The following is a 26,633-nucleotide window of genomic DNA, read 5'->3' on the forward strand; positions in this document are numbered from 1 at the left end:
TGGGATTTCTGCTGCTGTTTTAAAACATGAGTCTACAGCTGAGTGACTCCTTGGAGGGCGGGGGCGTGGTCTGAGGCGTGGTGTTGGTTTACCTGAACCGGTCTAGTAGGTAAAGCATCACTGCCACCACATGGACCGACAGACCGACTAACAGCCACAGCGTGCTCTGGAACGGCTGCATGAACGAGTCCAGAGTGCTGCGAGGGATTTCCTGTGAACACACACACACGTCATTAGTTTTATTTCCAACATTATCTGAGACAGTTTGGAGCAGGAATCTTTTATCAGCTGTTTGAACTCTTTTAGCTCCGCCTCCTTAAAGCCAGCTCCTTCCTGATTGGTCACCATTACCTTTAATGTTCATGTGTCTTAATCTGTTCCAGACTCTTTGAGCTGCTCTCTTACTGATGAAGATTATTTTTAATGAATGAACTAATTAAAGTTTTGTCTGGCTTGGCTCGCAGCGTGAGAACAAGAAACCTGGGTAGTTCGCACGCTGATGGGCGGGGCCTACAGCTCTGCTTTCACAAATGTCCATGCAGCACCTCCTCGCTTCAGCCAATCATCACTCACTTCACTTCAGCTTCTCTCACAGTAACAATCAGCACTGAGCTTTCAGCCACATGCCCAACAAGTCCGGAGACGGGAGCGAGTACGACTCCTCAACACGAACTTTGCTGAGAACAGTTTGTCCCTCGTCCTCCATCTTCACCTGGCCCCAGGTGTCTGCAGGCTGAGCGGCTGATGACCCCCCCACACTAGCAGGGGCTCCCAAGAGCCTGTGAAAGTGACGTGCTCTGTTATCTCCATGTCGGTGTCGCTTACATCACAACTTGCCAATCACATTGTCGGATCATTCAGTTAGCATTAGCCAAGAAGTTAGCTAACACTATTTAAAAGCATCACCAGCAAAGTGAAACGTGGCTAACCGCAAACCTAACGCGATAATAGCTTTGCCTGAATTAATCGCTTACGATTTCTTCTAGAAGACAAAGGCATTTGTGTCTTTTTCGCTATCTCTCCTGGGCTATGACATCACAGTCATGTGATTGGTCAGTTGAGCCTGGGTGAGGGATGCCGTAGGGACAGCACCACAAGCTCGTGTGCATGAACACCAGAACTGTTTAACTAACATGGACTGCACAACATCGCCGTTTCCCTGTGACGAAACGTAACCTCGGTTCTCTGCTGCTCTCACGCTGGCTCAGGCTGAGCATCACCGCTTTGTTGTGTCGTGACAGCGTCACATCATGAACCTTCATCGTGGTTTGCACTTCCTCGCTCGCTCACCTTCTTGACGAGGATGGTGAGCCCCTGGTATTTGAAGGGTTTGGAGAACTCGATGTACTGAGCGCGCTCGTTGTTGATGGTGAGCGGGGCGACGATCATGTCGGCAAGGCCTCCCAGCAGCTCCCCCATCATCCCGTTCCACTCCTTCTTGTTGCTGTTGTTCACCTGCGGGAGGGAGGGAGGGCGGAGCTCTGTTAATGAAGGTTTGAGTTCCTTTTACATCGTTCATTCATGACCTCACTGCAGCAGGTTAAAGGGTTAAATATCTGCAAACCCACATCAGCTGCAACAAACACTGTGAGGTGTGCTCAGCAGCTCCAGCCTGATCACATTATTGATTACTGATGAGCCAATCCGCTGGGAGGAGCACAGCGAATCCCTGATTGGCAGGTTTGAAGTTTCTGGCTTTAAATAATAAAGGAGGATCAGATTTGTCTGAAGCGGCTGCATTTTTAAAGGCTGAGCTCAGATTGAATAAAACATGAAGGAGAACAAGATGCTTTCATGTGATCGACTAAACAGGAAACATCATCCTTCAGGAGCTGGGTATACGTGGAACATAAAGCAGATTTCAGGCGTGAATAATCTGTGAAGAGACGAGAGAGGAGGAAGAGGAGGGGGGGAGGAAGGGGGGGATCCAGAGCACAGAGGAGGCGATGAAGGAGAGCGAGCAGCAGAGAGAGAGATGAATAAATGTCTCTCGTCTCCGGCAAGGTCGGAGTCAGGGACGGAGCGGTGGTCGCCATGGCAACAAGCCTGGGTGACGAGCTGCCGATGGGGATGAATCGGTAAGCAGGTCAGAGAGAGCGAGATGGCGATGACATCATCAGGCCGCAGATAACCACACGTAAGCAGAGACCGTCCGTTTACTTTTGAGAATGAACTGTAATCACATTACTCCAGCTCACTGATGACACAGCCAATCAGAGCCAAGAACAACATCCACACACAGAAATTCTCCTCAACGCGCCACTACTACTCCACAGACTGTATATGAAAGATGGCCAGAGCCTCCGCTGTCGCCATGTTGTTTTTTAGTTTCCAGAAGGGACCATATTTGGATGAGAGGGTGGAGCTTATGCTGTCAGCTGACCATCACCTACACCTGCTAAATCACAGCCTGCTGGGACAGCTCACCTCAGCAGCCATGTTACTGTTGCCACGTAAACAGAACAGCTGTTTGTAACTAAGCTGTTTTGGTGCGTGACGTCGCTCCTGCGAACATCAGCCTGCAGCTGGATGGAAATTTGTTTTAATGTGTTTCAGTATCTAATGTAACCTCCGACCTGCAAACGTGCTGGCACAGATCACACGTCCTTCATCGCCTTCATCATCGTCAGTCTGCTCACCTGAGCTCCACGCCTCAGATCCACCTGAGGGACGGAGCACAGTCAGCTGCAAAGAGCCTGACCGTCATCCCTCACAGGATTACAGGATCAGGATACTCTGATTACAGCAGAGAGCTGAACTTTCCCCTGGAAGTTATTCAGGCTGATGTGACACACACAAATATTCAAACAGGTGTACAGGTACACTCACAGACTGTATGTAAAAGATGGATGTAGCCTTTTTGTTTAAAATGTTATTTTTAATGTGTTTTTATATCCTGGAGCTGGCCAGCAGGGGGCGCCTCTTCTGGTTATGAATACAAGTCTGTGAGACAAGGAGCTTCCTGCTCGGCTGATCTGAGCTCAGTGAGCCGAAGTCGCTGCTCTCAGGTCTGAATGTTCAATTTGGAGATGATGTCATCAGAGTGAGGAAGGAGGAGGAAGCATCGAGGGCGGGGCTACACACTGAGTCTATGAATGTGCAGTGTGCTCAGTCTCTCTGTCAGACCCCCCGTCATCGTCACATCGAGCTCCAAAAAGACGGAAACACTAAACAATTAAGTTGTCCATCTTTGATATACAGTCTTTCATGTAAAGCAGAAGGACAACACGTCCAAACAGGAGGACGTTCGTCATCTCCAAAACCAGAACAGCAGTCGGACCTGCTGCAGTGACAGCGAACAGAGTCATGTGACACTTACTCGCTCCTGCGTGCCAAACTTCCCATCAGCCACCAGGTGAACCTCATAGGTGAAGTTCATACTCATGGCCAGCTTGATGAGCAGGTCGATGCAGAAACCATAGCAACACTGCGGGACGATGGGCTGACCTGGACACATAAACACAGCCTCATTTCAGTCATTCAACTTTATATATACGGTGCACAAACACACGCACAGAAAACGGGACAAATCGGGTCTGGGAGGATGGCGTGTTAGCGTACCTGGTATGGTCCCGTTGGGTCCAGTACAGATCACCTTCTTGATCAGGACTCCATTGACGGTGTACTCCTCTTTACACGTCCCGTCGCTTTTCGTTGGCTTCACGTAAACAAATGGCTCCTGATGAATCGTCACGATCTGAGCACACAAACAGCGAACACTCAGAGACGTGGACTGATCCAAACGATCTGGGAGACGCTGACGCTCGTCATCGTGGCATAAATGTTATTACAGCCCACCCATCCAAGCCGTAGTTCATCGTTTGTACAAACCTCAGTTGTGACGGCTTAAAGGTCCACAAAGCTCATTCAGTTTTACATATTTGAATGTAGACATTCGACAGGTCTTAGTCATGTTGCAAAAACACATCTATAAAAGGTTTAACTGTGCCCTGCAACTTGTGCTTCCTCTGATACTATTCTGTGTTTAATTCTAGTGTTTCCTGAAAACTTGCCATAGTTTCTTTTGAAATCTTTGGTTAAACCCAGACTTTATTTGTAATACGTTTCTATAAGAGGAGTGATTTATTTTAAATTTCTATCAATAATATTTGTTTTCTAAATATGTTATTTAGAAACCAAATATTTTTTCTGATGGAACAGGAATACCCTCATTTTCTAAGCGCCTACAAGAAATAAATGTTTGACGACGTAGCTGTGATCATGCTCCATAACAGTGGTGCAGTTTGAAATCTGACTGACAGGTTGTTTGAAGTTTTATTGGCATAGGAAGTGATATGTTAACTGAGGCACACCTCAATGTGTGCCCAGGTCTTTAGATAACCTTTTCAAACTCCAAACTTAAATACAACCCTGAAATATCCGTGTAGGTTGTTAGTCATACAGCCCACATGTATATATACAATGGAAATACAGAGGACCAAATACAGAGCCTTGGCCTACTCCACATTTTACATCAATAGAAAATGTAAACATTCACAGGACAGAAAATGAAATGTAACAGATTAAAAAGGCATTTTTCATGCTGTGGCTTGGCTTAACATCTGACCTGATTCATGAAGAACACAACAACAAACCACAACTCATCATTATCTGCAGAGCTCATGTCTTCAAAAACGTCCAACATAAAAAGTTGCAAAGGGAGCGGCATCACATTTCTGAGACGATGAACCGAACAGACGCGTCGAGCTGCGGTTTTACCTTCAGTCTGGTCGACATCTGGTATCCGACTGGCTTCTCCGTCTCTCCTCCAGGCCAAATGATTTTCCTCTGAGGGTTCATCACAACCTGAAGGGCACACAGAAACACACGGTGAGCACTCAGGTTGTGATGTTGTTGCACGCAGGTCTCACTGTGACAGGCTGACTAAATGACAGCATCAATACTGCATCTATGCATTCATATTTAAAGAGGCAGGAGGCCTGGATGCTCGCTCGCTACACCATGTTTCTCTCAGCAGCTCGGCTCTGACTGGCGTCGTACCTGTCACCGAACTAAACATTCATCTCATTTAATCAATAGTGAACTACTGCAGCGACTGTAGCTGCAGCACTCACTGATTCATGCGAGATTTATACTGTCACAGGCTTATTCCTCCTCCTTGGATCTTTATTTGGAACTAAACACTGTTTATTTGTGTGATATTTTGAGTATCACCACCCTCACTGAGAGACGTCGGTGAGGGTGGTGTATGGGGACAGAGAGACGTCGGTGAGGGTGGTGTATGGGGACAGAGAGACGTCAGTGAGGGTGGTGTATGGGGACAGAGAGACATCGGTGAGGTTGGTGTATGGGGACAAAGAGACGTCGGTGAGGGTGGTGTATGGGGACAGAGAGACGTCGGTGAGGGTGGTGTATGGGGACAGAGAGACGTCGGTGAGGGTGGTGTATGGGGACAAAGAGACGTCGGTGAGGGTGGTGTATGGGGACAGAGGCTGATGGATGAGCTTGGCAGGAGGAGTCTCTGTGGACTATGATGTTTGCAGATGACACTGTGATCTGCAGTGAGAGGCTTGATGGGTGGAGGTGTGAGGGTGAGGGAGACAGGTGGACAGGTGGACATATAGGGAGCAGAGGTAGTGGTCAACCCTTCACAGACAGGTAAAGAAGAGAGTGGAGGCAGGGTGGAGTAGGTGGAGACGAGTGTCAGGGGTGATTGTGACAGGAGAGCAGCAAGAGCAAAGGGGAAGTTTGACTGGATGGTAATGAGAGCTGCTGTGACGTATGACGTCAGTGACACTGACGGTGTATACACAGGTGCAGCAGATGTGTTAGCAGCTGTAAAGACAGGTGTAGCAGCTGGTGCAGCAGGTGTAGCAGGTGTACTCTACCTGTGTTCCGTTAAAGACTCCAACCTGGACGAGGCGACCTGGTTTCTGCTGGTAGTTCAGGATGCTGTAGGTGGCGAAGCGCCGGTCGCCGTCGTCGTTAAACTCGATACGTCCTGTCAGGCCGTCGGGGTACTTTGATGACATCAGCACCCTGCGGAGCCAATCAGTGCACAGAAGAATCAGAGCTCCTTTATTTTCACGTTTGGTGGTGACATCATCGTGTTGATGCATAAACAAATCAGGTATGTAAGCAGAGGTGGGTAGTAACGAGTTACATTTACTTGAGTAAGTTTTTGAAAAAAAGTACTTTTAAAGTACCTTTTTGCACGATACTTTTTACTTTTACTTGAGTACATTTATGAAGAAGAAACGGTACTTTTACTCTGCTACATTTGCAAAATTCGACTCGTTACTTTTAAAAAAATAATTAGTTTAACACAGCGGTCTCCAACCTTTTTTGCGCCACGGACCGGTTTATGCCCAACAATATTTTCATGGACCGGCCTTTAAGGTGTCGTGGATAAATACAACTAAATAAAACTAGTACTGGTACCGAAAAAAGAAAATTTATTCATAATGTTAGGTTTTGTATTGTTGATTGTCATTTATGCTTAGAAATATTTAACCATATATGCTTAGAGGTGTATAATCAATTGTGTAGTGATAGTCTGCAAACTTTGTGTGCATTAGAGAGCACTCTGGGAGCACGAGAGAGGTCGTACCTTGTCTTATTGTTTTATGGTAGGATTAACGTAGCTACGTCTGTTCTAGTCTAAGTGCTTTAAATGCTGGACTTCCTCACCGTGTTATCTAGGGTGAACCATCTAGGGTGAGGGGGAGGCTACCCTCTTCCTGACCAAGGATGTTTGCTTTTGTGCTTTCATGTTATAGGACCCTTTGATCAGCAGTAACACACACACACACACACACACACACACACACACACACACACACACACACACACACACACACACACACACACACACACACACACACACACACACACGGTACTCTTTGTTTGTATGTAGACATCATATGTTAATGAACCTATGCATATTCATGTAGCCTCAATAAAACAACAGTGTTACGGGAGAACGAACGAGAGCAACTGGGGTCAAGCGAAGGAACGGCGTCTGTCCGGTTCTCTCCCGTGCACGAGAAACATGAAGAACTTTGCCTACTTCGTGTCTTGCTTGCTGTGTGATTATATTGTCTTCAACGTTCCAGCGAATAGGTTCAAGCTACAAACCTATCACATAACACACGTGAAAAGACCCAGGAAAACCGTGTTATCGTTTTTATCGTTAACTAACTAACGCTGAAAACCGATAAAAACTTTGAAAACTATACATTTCACACCTGAGCCTCAACTCTCACGGCCCGGTACCAAACGACTCACGGACTGGTACCGATCCGAGGCCCGGGGATTTGGGACCGCTGGTTTAACACATTAGATAACATGCCGCCAGTGGAGTTTCCGGTAACTTTTTTACCAATCAGATGTGGCCATGCAGTCACATGACCAGTTTGAAACCGTGGCGGGCAGAGCGGCCCAAGCGTTTCAACGTAGCGGACACATGGAAAGAAGAAACATGAAAACATGGCAGAGTCTACGCTAGAGCTGAAGAGGATGAACAGCATTTTCCTCACATACAAAGAATGTTTCGCTTAAAAGCAGCACAAATGAACAGCTCTGTCTTCAGTGTCGGTGTCTTCAGTGAGAGCCAAAACAACAACTTTTCAGCGTGAAACAACTCAGCTGTGTAACCTGAGGAAACGGTAAGTTTTCTCTAAATATCTTTTAGCTGTGGTTAGCTGGATGTCAGTCTTATGTGTCGAGCTCGAGCTGCGAGTCATGTTTTCGGCGCTACATTGTAGAGAGACAAGTTTGTGTGTTTTGTGCAGCTTCAGCTGTCCTGTTAACTGCTCGCTGGTTAGCTAGCGCGAGCTATAAGCTAACAGCTAGCCTGGCGCTAGAGTTTCACGCACATGTAAACAGCTCGTCTCTACTGCTTTAACTGTTAAAACAGAAGCAACACTGCGGCTGACAGGGTTTATTATGTGAAACAGCAGCTTGTTTAATTTAAACAGTCTGCATTAAGATGGGCAGACACTGCGATTTTTTTCAGTCACGTTATTCAGCTCCTGCTCAAACTGTACAATTAAATCGCAGAGGTTAGAAGTTCATAGGTCACGATGCAGGTCTCACACTATACGGCCTGATGCTCTGATGCGACCTGAGTGATCAAACTGTGCGTCCATAACATGAAGCTTATCATACAAAATCTGTCCCTCGCTCTCCCTCTCTGTCTTACACACACACACACACACACACCATCAACTTTGCTAAATTACTAATGAAAAACATTGACCAGACAGCTGTGATTGAGCAGCAAAGTCCATCCAACTCTTTTCATGGTTGTTGTAGTCGGGATAATTTTGTGAGGTCACATTGAAAAGCTGCCACCCAGGCAAAAGAAAAATAGAAAAGTATATTGTTCTAATAATATACTATCACGTTATTACAATATACAGAATTATCACGTTCGTACAATATAAATATTATATAGGCTACATCGCAGCTCCAGTCGCGCTTCCATCACCGTCTTTCTCGTCTTTCCCCAGAGTAACAGCCAAACAGGAGGATCTGTTGGCGAGCACTGCTCAGCCTTGCACGCATTCTTATTTTAAACTTAATCTGGAATTCATTGCAAACTGTTTGTGCGGGACATGAATGACAGGATTTTGTTTTTCTACTAGAGTTAGTAAAAACATCTCCAGTGTGATTGAATCTTCTTGCCAAACATCTGCAGCTTGGCAGTGTATACAGCACTATAATGACCAGAGATCAGAGGTGTGGATCTGTTGCATGGCGTTCCTCACATCAAGAAGCTGTCGATCAAAGTCAATACAGCTCTTCCTGCATCTGGAGCTTGTGAAGGACGTCTCAGTCACGCAGGACTCCTGTTCACTGCTGAACAGTCACAGCTTCACAGAAAGAACCTTGAGAGCAAACTGCTGCTGAAGCTGAACCATCACCTCACTGAGTGAAGAAAGGGCACATTTTTGCTGAATATGCAGAAATAGATGCACACCCATACAACTTATGGTAAACTGAGCTGGCTTGTATGAACATATGTTGAAGATGCCTCGTTCTGTTGTCTCTGAGGCTGCTGTGCCATTTGGAGCAACAATGAATATAAAGTTCACAGCATATCTAGTCAGTGGAAATTGTTTGCACTGTTTATATATTTATATTATTTACTGCAGGTATTGGTGAAAAAAGCTTTATGTTGTGAAAAACTGAAACCTGGAAATTAGAATCATTGTGCCTTATTTTGATGTTTTTACATATATTCCTGTTGAAAATACTAAGATTTGTATATTTATTTATTTTTGTTTGTCTGATAGCATTTATTTATAAAATAAATCTGACATTTCAAACAGTTACTCGCTACTTGAGTAGTCTTTTCACCAAGTACTTTTTTTACTCTTACTCGAGTAACTTTTTTGACGACTACTTTTCACTTTTACTTGAGTAATAATATTTTAAAGTAATGCTACTCTTACTTGAGTACAATTTTTGGATACTCGACCCACCTCTGTATGTTAAGTTGAGGCGACACCAGGTCACATCAGCTGCAACATAAACAATCCTGATTCAGAGCGACTGATTGGGTCACACAGAGAGGAGGAGACACTTATTATCCCAGTTATGTCAGACTTGAAGATGAATCCAGATCAGATCAGCGCCTCCCTCTTATTCTCACTTTTGTGTTCAGCAGTCCGCTCTGAGATAATCCAACCTAAACGGGCTAAAGTGGGACACGCACAGCGTCACGTAGCATTTGCATCAAACAAGGTGGAGGAACGGCAGCGAGAGACCCACGAGAAAAACAAGCACATCTCCTAAGTGTAGTGCACCATGCCTCCTAATGACCAACCACAGAATCTTTGACCTGCAGCCGTGGGTGGTACTAACCGTTTAAAGAGTGGCCCGGTCCTCCAGATGTTGGTGTTTCCCACGCAGCCCCGTGGAGGTTCAGTGATGTTCTCCTTCTCAAACAGCTCCTGCAGAGACTGCGCCACCACGGCCACGGCGTCCGCGATGTGCGCCGACTCGTTCTTACCGTTAATCAGCTGGAGGCCCAGCAGGCCTGTGCCCACACACACGCACACACAGCAGGAAGTTAAACAGGCTGCAGACTCAAAGCTGCCCTCATTCACACACACATGTTAATTAAACACTCGCACACACTTTCATTCAGCTGATGTAATTACACAGTGCATCAGTGTAATTCAAACACACACTCGGGGCTTCAGGCGTCAGGTCAGTGTTCATCACGACCAAACTGCATGCTGGGAGTTCACTCTGACAATCACAGCGTTTGTCTCAGCAGAAAAGCCTCACTGAGACGTCATGAAGAGTGTGTGGTGTTTTCCTTCAGCGCAAACTCGTCATGCTGCGTAAAGTGTCTGCATCTGTCTCCAAGCTGGGCCAAAACGGGTGGCTAACAGTGCTAGCATCCCCCAAAATCTACTGGTAATAGCTAACGAACAGTGTTAGCATCTCACAAATGAACTATAGCTAACCATCAAGTTAGTTACTAAACTTTTTTTATAAATGCCTTACTAAAAACCTTTGGCTAAAATGGAATTGCTAACTAATATTGTTGGGAACTTACATTACGCTAACATTAACAAACTGTTATTTTTTTGAAATGCTATGCTAACAATTAGCTGAAATTTCAAAACATTTGGCAGGAAAGCTAATACATCATAATTTCAACTTTTCATGTGAAACAAGTTTCAAATAATGAGCCAAATGTGTGAGAACATAATCTGTGTTATTCCTGAGACTACTCTGCTTCAGGTCTGTATATATTCTCACTTATTATAAACACGTCCTCTAAGTACGATGCATACTTGAGGGACCTTGGTAGACTTCCTGAAGCTGGCCAATCAAAAAAAGAGAACGTTTTTTAGCACACGAGCCTTAAACAGACAACTTATTGCAGATAGATGATGACCTGAGGGCCAGCGGCTGCTCTAGTGCAACATAAAAGCAGAGCTGGAGCTGAGCCGATGAAGCTGTTTCTAATGATAACGAGCACTGACGGCAGCAACACAATTAGGAAGCCCGACACGTCCGCCTCTCTTCCATAAACAAACAAAGCTAAAGGGGAAGCGTGCCTGTGCCGCCGCTGCCTGCAGACCGATGCAGCTGCACAAACATTTCCCTCATAGTGCAACAGGAGCCCGTGAAGAAAAACACCAACAAAATCCAGAACGTCGCAGTGCTGCTCCACACGTTTCTTTTCAGGGGATCGTTTCAGGAGGGTGGACACAATAATGCAAACACCTGTACCATCTGATATAAAGCAGGCCTGCAGATGCTCTCGCTGGTATTACGGGTGCGCTGAGATTTGAGTTACAGCTGATCACATTATTCTGCCCAATCCTGTGTAGGCCCCACCCACAGAAGAGTTTAGGATGAAGGTTATAATCTACCTCGCTGTTACATGCAGCTGATTTGTGTTTTATCTAGCCCAGGCTCGCTGCAGCGGCCAAGTTTGATCCGTGACTGAGCCTGTACGCTAACATGGACACGGCTGCTGTTTGGGGCTAAAACCACTAACACTGTTTTACAGCTCGAGCATTTCCACTCATGCTTCTGTCACACAAATTATACGATATTGTTTCAGGAAAATCTCCTCCTCAAGTAATAACATGAAAGGAAAATATTGCAGATCTGAGATTTTCTACTAAGAGGAAGTCAGGCTGCTGCAACATTTAGTTTTCTCATTAAGGCTAAAAAGCTTCAAGCTGTTTGTTTCAGAGATATGACCTCTGACTGTTTCTGGTGGAAAGCAGAAACGATCTAGCATCTCTGCTGAGCTGAAACGGTCCACCCAGAAAAGAAACCCCCACCCTCGTGCAGCAGAGACAAACCCACTGTGGATCGTTTCAGAGTGCGGTTTCGCTGCACTTTCAAGGCAAGGATGGATCGTTTTTCTGACACATCAGCGACTCGGAGGACGCGATGTCCAGAAAAGCCACGCATCGTCTCTTAAGAGTGCAGGGGCCGGCCAGTGAGGATGTCTGTAGAAACAAAAAGCCATGGCAACAGAGCGGGGAGCCGATTACCCAGCAGCCAGAGGGGAACGCCACGACCAGGACCAGGACGCCACGTTAACTACAGCATCATGTCAGGGACAAAACTCCAACATGTGCACTTATTTAATGTTCATTAGGTGAACTCAGAGCAATATTAGAACACGAGCACCTGTCTGCTGGCCTTCATCTGCTTGTTCCTTTCACTTCATCGTCTAGTTCGAGCTGTCAGATTTTCATTCCCTGATTATACTGATAATACCACACAATGGATCTAACAGCTTCATTTTATTTACTTTAACTTAGCCGACTAATAATGACAAATGCTAATTCAAATAAATGAACGAAACGAGCAGCAGAGACAGGAGAACGTATCCTCGGCTTTTTCTTTCCAACATTCAGCAACTCTGATTTATTCATTTATCAGATTTTCATTAATATAATCATTGAAATGTTAAATTCATGTCAAGTTGACCTGTTGACCTCTGTGCTATGACAGTGAATAGCTTCATCTTTTCTATTGTGTGCAATAAAACCTGCAATCGCCTGACCTCTTCCCGATGAGTTCCTGCTCTTTTACATCCATTCTGTGCGTTAAAAGGGCGTCCGCATACTTTTGAAGTACGAAGATAAACGTGTGAACTGGCTGACTGAGTAATTAGCTGAATAAACCCCGCCCCTGGCTCCACGTTGCCATGGGCGTGGCCTCTATTGGCCACTTGCAAAGGGCAAAGCATCAAGCAGGTAACAGGAAGCAAGGGCGGCATCTTACCAGTGTTTGATTGGACACACGTCACGGTTACCGCAGCAAAATTAGCAGTTTATTACCCCCCCCCACACCTGAATCATTAAGCCCGCCCCTCCCACCCCTGTTTAGCAGCATGTTATTGTTACTGTGAGAATGGGCAGACGGGCGGGCGGGCGGACGACACACACTATAGAAATGAAACAAACAAAAAGATGTTAGACACATTTAAAGCCACACAGTTACAATGAGCCCGGAGAGGAGGGAGCGGTTAAGAACCTTTAAACACGCCTCCACGCTCGCCATGTTTAAACATTCAACCGGCACTCCGAAGAAACCAGAGAGAGAGAAAACACACCAGGACACTGAGAAGCTAACAGACTGATGAAGAGTAGCTTCCTTCATCTGAGACCTACTAGAAACAGTGCCAGACACAGAGAGAGAGAGCTGTGCTTCCATCCAACCGTTTTAACATCGGATCGAATGATGACGCTGAGAGCTCGCTGACTCCCGACCTGCCTGCACCGCTCTGTGGACCGACACTTTTACACTAGAGGACGTGACGTTAGAGGACACAAGCCTCAAAGCGCTCTAACGCTCCTCTAACGGGACGCTGTCAAAGTTCCCCGAGCCTCTTCTGTCTCCGAACATCTCCAACCGAGTCTCAGGCAGTGCCTGTCGTTCTGGCTGCTTTCTGAGGAGATGTTTCCTGTCTCTGAACTCAAACCCGGCCGAGCTCTTAAAGCTACGTAGAACCTCTCTGTTTGGTTTCATCTTTCAGCAGCCCAACACCCTCGCAACCGCTGCCCAACATCAGAGCAGCCGTCGACGATGTGAGCGTCCCCACTGCAGGACCTCGGGACAGCCTTTATGGACGATGAAGAGGACCGGGATGCTGCTGATGTTGATGATGATATGTTGATTATGGAAGCGTCAATCGATTAGACACTTGGACCTGGAGAAGGACACGTCCCTTAGAGTGTCCTGTGGGAACAGCGCTTCAGGAGTATGGGGTGTTTGGTTTTTAGAGGTCTTTCGAATTTCGAGGTGTTGTTTCTCGGTATGTATTATTGTAGGGTCTATCGCTGTATGAATAAAATTTACTTGAATTTAAAATTGAATTGCGTAACCAAGTGGCTGAAAGATTTTACTTTGGAGGTCTCAGAATCTCGTCTCTGCTTTTTACAGATGATGTGGTTCTGTTGGGTCATCAGGTGGTGGATTCACAGCCGAGTGTCAAACTGTGGGAATGAGAATCATTGCCTCCAAGTCTGAGGCCATTGTCCTCAGCTGGAAAAGGGTGGAGTGAGAGGCGAGTTACTGCCCCAAGCACCTCGGGTCTTGTTCATGAGTTGGCTGTAAAAGCAAAACTGTCGATTGTCGAATGAGCTCGAATGGCAGGCCTCCCCCTTACAGACAGGGTGAGGCGTGCCATCGTTCGAGGGGGGCTCAGAGTAGAGCCAATGTTCCTCCACATTGAAAGGAGGCAGCTGAGGTGGTTCGGGTATCTAACAAGGATGCCTCCGTTCACATGGGCATTACCCACGGGGAGGAGGCCCACTGGAGAGACTCCATCTCTGGGCTGGCCCAAGAACACCTTGCCCCGTGATCCCAGACAAGCAGAAGAAAATGGATGGAAGGATCTAGTTGTTAACTGATGATGTGATCTGATCCTGATCCTATATGATGGTGTAGTGGGTGTAGTGAACTTTTATTGAGAAGTTGGACCGTGTTTAACTGTCAGAGGTCTGATTTTTCGTGAACTGAAGCAGCATTTGGTATTTGGTTAAATATGTCCGACTGATGATGACAGGAACAAAGAAAGAGCAGTTTGATCTATTTCCTCTCTGCAGGTGACAGGTGACTGCTTTCTTGTGAATTTTCCTTCTGTTCGAGCTTTGCTGTCAGTTGGATGGAAGAAGAGCTGCAGACAGACAGAGAGGAAGAAAGGAGGAAGAGCAGGTGAGAGACGGACGTACCGTCTGGAGCTTCACTCAGAGCTTTGCCGGTCATCTCCCGCTCTCCAACCAGCCAGACGTAACCGGAGCCGGTCATGTTGAGCTGCCGGGCGGCTTTGTACACGAGCGCAGCTTCGTCTTCACTGCAAACACACAAACACACAGCAGGTAAGCACTCACCTGTGGCTGACACAAACAGACCAAAGAACCAGTCATCAATCACCTGGCAACACTCTGGAAAGCAACATATCAAACACGCCTGTGGACGCACAGTCTGACTTCTTCTGTTCGAGCTCCAAACGTCTCTTTAAAGACCTGATGAAGGTTTGGCTGATTTCACCTCAGTGCAGTCAGTTTTTCTGCACCACAGCACCAGAAACACTGCAGCTCAGTACATCGACTGACCACCACTTTCACAGCATTCCCGAGGACATAATAAGAGCTCCAGGGTCTCCGTGGTTGGTTCTTCCCAGCGGCAAGACAAAGAGGAAACGTAAACGTTTTCCAGTTTTTGTGTTTTTATCTGTTGTACAGTGTCCTTGGGTGCTTTGAAAGGCGCTATTTTTAAATAAAATGTATTATTATTATTATTATTATTATTATTAAACAAAGGAGGCAAAAGCGTGGCTGCAGGGCGGGCCCACTAGCACGGCTAAAGAAACAGCCATTTAAGCTACCGCCTCTGAGTATTTTCCTCTCCAACGTCAGGTCCATAACCAACAACTACCCAGGACACCGGGTGTTTAAGCTGCTGCCGTCTGGCAGGAGGTTCAGGCTGCTGAGGTCCCAAACAACCAGACTCAAGGACAGTTTTTACAACAGGACAACAGCCCTGATCAATGCAAACAGCTGACCTGACACTTCTTCTTCTTTTTTTATTACTAAGTTAATATACTGTGTTGTGTTGTTTGTGTTGCGTTGTGATGTGTCGTATCGTGTCGTGTTGTGTTATATGTAGTGCCGACGTAGGACAGTTTTCCAATTTCATTGTACTACTGTACTATGTATGACTGTGCAATGACAATAAAGAGTTATCTTATCTAATCTTATCTTATCTTAGCACCTCACGATGAGCTGAAGCTCGGGCCGTGGCCTTCAGACTTTGGCCTTGTTCAGTTTTGGAATCGCTGCTGGTGTTTTGTGCAGAAGAGTCTGACTTTCATCAGACGATAGAGGCTGATTGTCGTTGTATCAGACTAAGGGCTAATCTTTAGACCTTGTACGTCCTACTCGCGTTTACATGGATCTTTTTACACAACATTTGCAGGTGCTACTTTTACCTGTTGGGGATACACAGATTCAGTCCAACACTTGCTGATGGCTTAGTCACAAAGTTCCTGCAAAGTCATGGCAAGAACAACTTAAACTGTGACCAGTGTCCTAACCCTGATACAGCCTAACTGTGGAAACCACAACATCATCCAATCAGAAACCATCATGGAAACCACACAAACCTGGCAGAGAGGATGATGACTCGGGCCTCCAGGTCTTTCGCCTCCAGCAGCAGGGCGGTAATGTTGGTGTCCTGGCTGAACAGCAGCACCTTCTCAGCCTGGAGGACCACCAGATGGACACAGTGGACGGACGGTAACACCGAGGGACAGTGAGAAACACGGCAGAACAAAACACCACAGAACACATCGCAGGACAGCCATCGTTAGCTCCACATCCACAACCCCTCCCCAACCACCCACAACCCCAACCTTGACCATGCTTCCTCTCACCCACGCTACCACCGGAGGAGGAGGAGGGGAGGAGGGACGGGAGCAAAAAATGGAGACAAAAAGTGTTCAAGATCTGCTGAACTAAAGAAAACTCAAAGTCGAAGCTGGAATACAAAGAAGGAGGGGCAAAAAGTTGTGCGTGGTGTGGTGGCACATGCAAGCTGAGGCGCTTTCAAGACTCCAACCAACCAACCAATCGGGAACGTGCATGTTAGAGCGCACTGATGCAACTGCAAACTAAAAAAAAAAAAAAAAAAGATTCAAGTGGAGGGGGGGGAGGAGGGGAGGAAGAGGAGGGGAGGCGGGGAGGAGAAGTGATTCATTTCCAAAAAGAAAAAGAAAAGAGGAGTGAGAGGATCCTGGTGTGCGGTGTTCCTCGATAATCTGCAGACAGAGCCACGCGTCAGCCTGGCCACATGCAACCCTTCACAAGGAAAAACTCGGGGAGGGGGAGGGGGATGAGGAGGGGGGAGGAAGAGGAAGGGCGTCTCTCCTGCGAGTGTAAACCCATTCCCGATGTGCAGGAATCATGAAAAATCAAAAGAAAGAAAAGAGATGGTGGAGAAAAGACGTGCCACCAGGATAAGAGTCTATCTCTGGAGCCGGGTTGGATTCTGGGCGGGCGGGGCTGACTGGTGTTTGGCTACTACTGGGCGAGCTCAGAGATTGGTTGGGCGGCGTGCATCATTTGACCATGCAAGTTTATACCTTGGGTGTTCTCCTGAAGTCAAAGTTCTGTTGGTCGAGGTTTTCATAGTTCCTGTTTTTAGTCTGATGGGTAATGTGCACAGAGAAAATATGCAGACACAGAAGAAGATTATAGACAGTCAGAAAAATGGGAGGGGGGGTAGCAAAGCATCCAATAAATGATTGATTTCTTCTGCAGGAGTCGGACGCAAACACATCGCAGTCTGCCCAGCGGTCTGTCGACCTGCGTCCAGTTCGGACTTTTCTTCTTTTTAATAATAACCTCAGCGTGCAGCGCCCCCTGGTGTGTGGACAACAGCGGCACGTGTTAACCAGTAACATCTGGATGAGGTTTCTAAGCACTGCTGTGCTGAAGGTGTAAGTTTTAACAAAATGAAATGGAGTGATTTGTTTTCTAAGCAGTGATGTCAGGATATCAACCGTAGGATGGCCATTATCGCCCAAAACTCCCTGAATGAAGAGGAAACCAGTCACCCTGAGATAAACTATAACCTTCTGGTTTTATCTAAAGGTATAAACACGTATTAATCAGCTGTTTCCCCTTAACCTCTTCAAACCCCCTGCTCCTAAAAAGCACATTTGTTCCTGATTGGCCAGTTTCTGGAAGCCTGCTGAGGAGCAGAATGCCTGCACTGCATGATTTCAGACATACAGAGGTTTGAAAATGAGTCCAATTCTCATTTCCTGAACCCCGCTGCTGTGTACTTTTAATTAAGCGATGACTTTCTCCGTTTCATCATGTTTCATGTTGTTTTTTCTGAACAAAGATCGGGATGTAATAAAGCGTCTGTTCCTGTACGTTAAACTGTCCTGCAGTCCTAGAATGACCCGTAGACGCTTCCTCCCTGATATCAGTAATGACATCATCGTTAGTGCTTTCAGTAGAACATAGACAGCGGAGGCTCATGCATGAAGGCTGTGATTTTGAGCTGTGATTAAAGAACAGGTGCTAATTATAACGGCTGTTGCGGAGCCGTGACCGGCTCGCTATATTTAGTCTGATGTGTAAAATCGCTCCTGAAGCCTGCCTGCAGGCGTGAACGCAGACGCTTTATTTTTAGAGAACAAAGAGACGCTTTGACTCAGAAGCCTGTCGAACTTCACAGCTCAGCCGTGATCAAGCACTCGTCGCTTCGGCTCCTCAGGATGAAGAGCTAAGCCTGAACCTCACCACAAACCCAGCTCGGTCTCATTTTATCCACACTCAGACTTCCCTCTCTGCAAACTTCCTGTGATGTTAATCCGCTGTGGCGGCGGCGCGTCCCATTAGTCCTCGACTCGATCCGCTCCAAATGTTAATCTCATTAAATTTACATCCGTGCGCAAAGTCCCCGAACAGCACGGCCTCGCTCTGAGAGCGCTTCAACCGACCTGCACACACCTAATGACACGTCCAGGTTTGTTACTGTTTTACACCTGAGCCCAGTCCGCTGCACGGAGAATCACAGCTTCAGACCCACAACTGCAAGATACAACCCAACCTCCAAAATACAAAGCAACGAAAGTTTCAATGTCACAGAGTAAAGGCGCTCCAAAGATAAGACAGAGGATCAGATCCCACGTACGGAAAATCTTTTCCAAGATTAAAAGTACAGTGTGGAAAACCTCACCACTAGACGTCAGTAGCAGTCAGCTGAGTTCTGTTTCTAATCCTTCTAATCCAGTGCATAATCCAAGCTACGGTGGCTGCTCTGGGACAAACATGTTGTAGGCAGCCAAAAGATATCAGAAACACGACATTTAGACTCCTCCCCATAACGGCCAGCGTGTTTCTGCTACTGTTTGTGTTTTTGGGGGTAGTATTGGACGATAAATTAAAATGGAAATCTCATATTGAACATGTTAGAAAAAAGATGGTTAAAAATATTTCTGGGTAATGTCAGAGATATACTAGATAAGGCAATGCGTATTTTATATTTCGCACTAATTTCCCCCTATCTCAGTTATTGTGCTGAGGTGTGGGGGAATTCATATGCGACTAAAATAAATGCTCTATACTTGTTACAGAAGAAAGTGGTACGAATGGTTCATAATGTTAAATATAGAGAACAAACAAATAATCTGTTTATAAAATCGAAATTGTTGAAATTTGAAGACTTAGTGAAATTACAGACATTATTATTCATGTGCAAGGCAAGAAATAACACATTACCTCTTAAGTTACAAAGTTTGTTTGTATTGTGTTCAGGAAGTGGGGACAGTAGAAGGAAGTTTGACTTTAAGCATCAGTTTGCTAAAACCACACAAAGGCAAATGTGTCCGACAGTTAAAGGTCTAAGAATCTCTTGAAGATAATCTCAAGATGCACCGTTTTAAAAGTGTTACATACTTAACAGGATAAATCAATATGAAGAACATGAAAGTAATTTGGGCTAAATGTGGAAGGAAAACATTTCATTGCCATTTAATGCTGCATATTGTGATTATACTGATTTGTTGTTTAGTTTTGCATTGTTACATAAAAATACATGTTAGAGGGTTTTTTAGGGGTTGTTGGCGCCTTCTTGTAAGAATAATTGGATTGCAGATAGGGGGCAGGCGCTAACAAGAGTTTATTCTTCTTGCTGCTCCTTTTCACCCACGGGTGCTGTGTCATATTAATGGGAAGGAGGTTCTGTATGTAGGAAACGAAACACTGTTGAACCATGTGTGAAATTAATAAAGAAATGAAATGTAATAAATATTTCTGCACAAACTAACATATTTGAATAATATCAGCACTCAGCTATAAACAGATATGTGTGAATCACATTTTCACTTTAAGCCTATCCGGTCTTTTAGTCTGATGCCATCAGCTGTTTCCAGGTCCAAACTCTGCTTCAGGTCCCAAAGTCAAACGAACACTGCAGCATCACTGAGTTAAAAACTGTCTAAATTCCTTCATCTTTAATAAAACGATCAGCGTTGCTGCTTTACCAGGTGTAACAATTAAGTTTAACATACAGGCATCCATGAAAACAGGATTTATTCAATTCAGTTAGAAGTTAGCAGGAAGTTAGCTCGCTAGCTTCCACCGAAACATGATATAGCATGTTCTGAGAGATTTCAGAGAATTCAAACGTACAGCTCTGCTGTCACTTCAACATAAATGAAGACAGGAAACTAAACATCAGTGACGTTTGTAGAGTTACTGAAGTTGGGCTAGCTGCTATATAATGATGTGCTACGTGATCGCTAGCGACACAGTGATCACTGACTGTTTTTAGGGGCTTGTTGAGATTAAATAGAACAAGATATGTTAAAAACACAACAGCCTTAATAAACGCAGAGTAGTTTGTTCACACGTCATCACTTTTAACAACAGGATAGTGAGTGTGGGCTGTCAGCGTGCTGTGAGCCACAGCTGGTGTCCACCTGTCGGTTCGAGTTCCCTCTGACCGAGGACGTGTCGGAGATCACTGCTGTTCACTGGCTTCACCATCAAACACTATCAGACACAACATGATCAATGACAACGCACTGATTTGTTGGATGGTGTGTGTGTGCGCGTGCGAGTGTGTGCGAGTGTGTGTGTGTGTGTGTGTCACTCCCTCTTGGTCACATGTCCGGGATCTGTAGGTTAGGGAAGCGATTCTTCCTGGTTTCCATTGAAAGCCTGCGTGTCATTAACCAATCAGGTCAAACAGGCTGTTTAAACAGTTTTTTCTTGGATTCTTCATGTTCACCTACTTTCATCAACAATGATAAGAAGAGAAAACTTGACGTCCTGAACCAAATACGATCCATCGTCTCTTCCCTCCGACAGCAGTGCTGGGTTTAATGTGAGCTCGTTGATTATTTTCTTTTTTATCGTATTATGTCGTCTGTCAGTATCTCACATGGAAACATGTGTAAGTTTGGCTGCAGCTTAATGTTTACCAAATCGCCTAATTAGAAGTAATCTGGTGCAACGTAGGAAGAATGTATATACTTCAAATTAAAGTGCTTGGCTACAGGCTTTTATTTTGAAATGTGTGTGGCGTACAGCAGGTTGTTGGTGCTGGTGGGTATTACATGCTTTGTTAAAGCCGGATATTTAAAGCAGGAACAACACATGACAGCCGCCGCCGCTCGGTTCACCGACTTTAGCTAATGTGCTGTAATATTCATGCATCTCCCACTTAAAAAAGTCTCTCCTCCAATATTCATGAAGGTGTTTGACTCAAACTGAGAGACACAAAGTCACATTGAAACTTTTCTAAAGTCTCATCTGCACTCTGGGGGATTTCTTCTGTCTCTTTCTGCATTTCTTATTTTGAACCGTAGAAAAATATGAAGTGTTCACGCTTTGAGAAATATAAACATGCCGACCCAGAGCCGTTGCTGCTTTGTCATTAACAAACAAATCCTCCTTTTCTTTTACTGCTTCTTACTTCCTGCCTCCATCTTCATTTGCTGCTTTCGAGTTGCTGTAAACATCACAGCACCACAGCGGGACGATTCATCGCAACCAGCAGAAGGATGGTTTACTGACTCTCTCTACCCGCCCGCAAAACCACTTTGTCTAATACAGTGGGGCAAAAAAGTATTTAGTCAGCCACCGATTGTGCAAGTTCCCCCACCTAAAATGATGACAGAGGTCAGTAATTTGCACCAGAGGTACACTTCAACTGTGAGAGACAGAATGTGAAAAAAAAATCCATGAATCCACATGGTAGGATTTGTAAAGAATTTATTGGTAAATCAGGGTGGAAAATAAGTATTTGGTCAATAACAAAAATACAACTCAATACTTTGTAACATAACCTTTGTTGGCAATAACAGAGGTCAAACGTTTACTATAGGTCTTTACCAGGTTTGCACACACAGTAGCTGGTATTTTGGCCCATTCCTCCATGCAGATCTTCTCGAGAGCAGTGATGTTTTGGGGCTGTCGCCGAGCAACACGGACTTTCAACTCCCGCCACAGATTTTCTATGGGGTTGAGGTCTGGAGACTGGCTAGGCCACTCCAGGACTTTCAAATGCTTCTTACGGAGCCACTCCTTTGTTGCCCGGGCGGTGTGTTTTGGATCATTGTCATGTTGGAAGACCCAGCCTCGTTTCATCTTCAAAGTTCTCACTGATGGAAGGAGGTTTTGGCTCAAAATCTCACGATACATGGCCCCATTCATTCTGTCCTTAACACGGATCAGTCGTCCTGTCCCCTTGGCAGAAAAACAGCCCCATAGCATGATGTTTCCACCCCCATGCTTCACAGTAGGTATGGTGTTCTTGGGATGCAACTCAGTATTCTTCTTCCTCCAAACACGACGAGTTGAGTTTATACCAAAAAGTTCTACTTTGGTTTCATCTGACCACATGACATTCTCCCAATCCTCTGCTGTATCATCCATGTGCTCTCTGGCAAACTTCAGACGGGCCTGGACATGCACTGGCTTCAGCAGCGGAACACGTCTGGCACTGCGGGATTTGATTCCCTGCCGTTGTAGTGTGTTACTGATGGTGACCTTTGTTACTTTGGTCCCAGCTCTCTGCAGGTCATTCACCAGGTCCCCCCGTGTGGTTCTGGGATCTTTGCTCACCGTTCTCATGATCATTTTGACCCCACGGGATGAGATCTTGCGTGGAGCCCCAGATCGAGGGAGATTATCAGTGGTCTTGTATGTCTTCCATTTTCTGATGATTGCTCCCACAGTTGATTTTTTCACACCAAGCTGCTTGCCTATTGTAGATTCACTCTTCCCAGTCTGGTGCAGGTCTACAATACTTTTCCTGGTGTCCTTCGAAAGCTCTTTGGTCTTGGCCATGGCGGAGTTTGGAGTCTGACTGTTTGAGGCTGTGGACAGGTGTCTTTTATACAGATGATGAGTTCAAACAGGTGCCATTCATACAGGTAACGAGTGGGGGACAGAAAAGCTTCTTACAGAAGACGTTACAGGTCTGTGAGAGCCAGAGATTTTCCTTGTTTGAGGTGACCAAATACTTATTTTCCACCCTAATTTACGAATAAATTCTTTACAAATCCTACCATGTGGATTCATGGATTTTTTTTTCACATTCTGTCTCTCACAGTTGAAGTGTACCTCTGGTGCAAATTACTGACCTCTGTCATCATTTTAGGTGGGGGAACTTGCACAATCGGTGGCTGACTAAATACTTTTTTGCCCCACTGTATTAGACAAAGTGGTTTTGTCAGTGAACAAAACGCAGACTCGCGCTCTCACTCACCTGAGGACTCATTAAAAACAGCGTCGACCTCGCTCGACATCACTAATCAGGCGTTTTACATCATAAGCATATAAAAATGTTGAAACAGCTTAATAACTTCTGAGCTGGATTAAGGTTGAAGCCTCACAATAAAAAACCTACTGATGTCCGTTTTGCCGATTCTTTCCTCTGACTTGAACAAACTGGTTAGCCGTCGTTAACTGGGAAAAATGGGATCACTTTCTGTGTTCTTCTATTAACCTGACACACCTCCACCTGGTGGAGAACAGTTTCTGATGCTCCTCTGTGGCAGCTGACTCCATGTTCCCGTGACCCCGCGTTGACCTCCATGCTCCTAATTCTGAGGCCTTCTCATGAACGAGCAGCTGGACCACCTCTCAGCGCTGGTGTCCACACCACAGGGAAGCTAAGGAGGTTACAAGCATTGTTTTATTATCGTAGGGTCTGCCTTACAACATAAAGCGCCTTGAGGCAACTGCTGTGTAAATAAAATTGACTTGAATTGAAGTTTCTGTACTTATTAAATCCTGCACATGTATTTTAAATTTGGCGATGCGTGTTTACTGAATCCTTTAACTGTGGTGTCGTGATGTTTACAGCAGAAGCTCATCAAACAGGGAAACCAGTTTACGTGCTGGTTGGCCTGAACTCTTGCGGTTTCCCTCGTGTCGAAGCTCTGCTGCATGTCAGTCGCACAGAGAGAGTCGCTTTGACAGTCAGTCAGGTCGACAGCTGCCACAGAAGCAGCTGAGATGTGTTTGCATGACTCCGACTCCGTCAGAGCCGAGGCGATGAGAAACCAGACGGAGGAGCAACTGAAAGGATGACGTGAACGGACAGACAGGAAGAGAGAGAGCGACAGGAAGAGGAGGAGAGGAAAAAATGAACTCAAAGTCAACTCAAGATTGAAAAATAGAAGAAACGAAAAAGTAGAAAGTAAAACAAAAAGCACCAAAAACCTCCACCAAGACAGAAAAGTATTCCAACAATAAAACATTCATCTTCTAACAATACACAGTGATGGAAAACCATGAGACATTCAGGAGCTGCAGCACATCAGACCTGCTGGTCCTCAGTCAAGACCAGCAGGGCTTGAATTATGGCCAGGAGGTCCAGAGTCAAGACCATTCAGTCCTAAATCCAGACTAGCAGGTCCAGAATCATGATTGCTGGATCCACAGTCAAGACCAACAAGTCCTGACTCAAGAGCAATAAGTTCAGAGTCAGGACCAGCACATCCGGGGTCAAGACAGAAAATCGAAGGTCGAGACGGGCAGGTCCAGAACTGTGGTCAGCAAGTCGAGACCAAGAGTCAAGATCAGCAGGTCTAAAATTATGACCAGTCTAGAGTTCAGTCCAGACCAACAGGTCTAGCACAGTCCAGCACAGTCCAGTCCAGCACAGTCCAGTACAGTCCAGTCCAGCACAGTCCAGCACAATCCAGTCCAGCACAGTCCAGTCCAGTCCAGCAAACGTGTGAAACCTGCTGTGAGGACAATTAAAGTGTGGCCAGAGGGGACAGACGCAGTGCTCCAGGACAGATTTAAAAACACAGACTGGAATACGTTCACCCACACAGACCTGGACCAGTACGCCTCATCTGTACTGGATTACATCTCCGAAACCACAGAAACGGATCACCATGTACCCCAACCAGAAGCCTTGGATGAACCGGGATGTTCGTCTCCTCCTGAAGGCCCGCAACACCGCCTTTAGGTCAGGAGATGCACACGCCTGCAGCACAGCCAGGGCTAATCTAAAGAAGGGCATCAAAAAAGCCAAACACCATTACAAAAAGAAGGTAGAAGAACACTTCTCCAACTCCAACCCCCGACGCATGTGGCAAGGACTCCAGACCATCACAGACTACAGGACCATCAAACCCTCCCCCGCATCCTCTGATGTCTCCTTCCTCAACGAGCTCAACAACTTTTATGCTCGTTTTGAGCGAGGGAACCCCACAACCACAACCAAAGCAGACATGACGCCAGACCACCAACCTCTGACTCTCTCCCCCACCGATGTAGGAGCAGTGCTGAGCAGGATCAATGTCCACAAGGCTGCAGGCCCTGATGGCATCCCCGGGCGTGTTCTCAGAGCGTGTTCTGGGGAGCTTGCAGGAGTGCTCACAGACATATTCAACCTGTCCTTGGCCCACGCTGTGGTACCGGCCTGCTTCAAATCCACCTCCATCGTCCCGATACCCAAAAACTCCAACCCATCTAGCCTCAATGACTACCGCCCAGTAGCACTCACCCCCATCATCACTAAGTGCTTAGAGCAGCTGGTCCTAGCACACTTCAAATCCTGTCTCCCCCCCACCCTGGACCCCCACCAATTCGCATACCGCCAGAACAGGAGCACAGAGGATGCAGTCTCCATCGCAATGCACTCTGTCCTCTCACACCTGGACAACAACAACACCTACACCAGAATGCTGTTTATAGACTTCAGTTCAGCATTCAATACAATCCACCCCTCACAACTCATCAGGAAACTGACAGACCTGGGTATCAGTTCCCTCATCTGCAAATGGTTACTGGACTTCCTGACCAACCGGCCCCAACATGTCCGGCTGGATAACCGCTGCTCATCTACCATCACAATGAACACCGGTGTACCACAAGGCTGTGTGATGAGCCCTTTCCTCTACTCCCTCTTCACCCACGACTGCAGACCTGCTGATGGTTCCAACACCATCATTAAGTTTGCAGATGACACCACGGTGATTGGCCTCCTCAGTGACAACGATGAGGCCGCCTACAGGGAGGAGGTGGATCGTCTGGCTGAGTGGTGCGACAGAAACAACCTGCTGCTTAACACCGAGAAGACCAAGGAGCTCATCGTGGACTACAGGAGGAATGCTGACCCACATCCACCCATCCACATTAAGGGGACGGCTGTGGAGCGTGTGAGCAGCTTCAAGTTCCTGGGAGTCCACATCTCCGAGGATCTCACCTGGACGACCAACTGCTCCAAGCTGGTCAAGAAGGCTCACCAGCGCCTCTTCTTCTTGAGGACTCTGAGGAAGAACCACCTGTCCTCAGACATCCTGGTGAACTTCTATCGCTGCACCATCGAGAGCATCCTGACCAACTGTATAACAGTCTGGTACGGGAACTGCTCTGCCTCGGACCGGAAGGCGTTGCAGAGGGTCGTGAAAACTTCCCAGCGCATCGCCGGAGCACCACTTCCTGCCATAAAAGACATCTACAGGAAGCGGTGTCTGAAAAGGGCTGGGAAAATCATCAAAGACCCCAGTCACCCATCACATGGACTCTTCACCCTCCTGCCCTCTGGGAGGCGCCACAGGAGCCTCCGGACTAAGACCACCAGGTACCGGAACAGCTTCTTCCCCACAGCTGTCAGACTCCTGAACTCTGCCT

General features: G+C 46.2%; 1 protein-coding gene across 1 annotated transcript in view; it reads right to left on the reverse strand.

The window, feature by feature from the left end:
• The window catches only part of grin1b (glutamate receptor, ionotropic, N-methyl D-aspartate 1b), a 65,531-nt gene that overhangs the window by 23,191 nt on the left and 15,707 nt on the right, over positions 1-26,633 (reverse strand). Inside the window, exons 5-14 of the mRNA XM_080894536.1 lie at positions 17,099-17,161; positions 16,121-16,218; positions 14,688-14,809; positions 9,832-10,006; positions 5,850-6,000; positions 4,720-4,806; positions 3,562-3,697; positions 3,320-3,447; positions 1,291-1,455; positions 93-211 (exon numbers count right to left, since the gene is read on the reverse strand). Of these exons, the coding sequence (XP_080750662.1) occupies positions 93-211; positions 1,291-1,455; positions 3,320-3,447; positions 3,562-3,697; positions 4,720-4,806; positions 5,850-6,000; positions 9,832-10,006; positions 14,688-14,809; positions 16,121-16,218; positions 17,099-17,161 (1,244 nt within the window). The remainder of the gene's footprint in view (positions 1-92; positions 212-1,290; positions 1,456-3,319; positions 3,448-3,561; positions 3,698-4,719; positions 4,807-5,849; positions 6,001-9,831; positions 10,007-14,687; positions 14,810-16,120; positions 16,219-17,098; positions 17,162-26,633) is intronic.

This window comes from Rhamphochromis sp. 'chilingali' (genome assembly GCF_963969265.1).
Source record: "Rhamphochromis sp. 'chilingali' genome assembly, chromosome: 10".
Lineage (NCBI taxonomy): Eukaryota > Metazoa > Chordata > Actinopteri > Cichliformes > Cichlidae > Rhamphochromis > Rhamphochromis sp. 'chilingali'.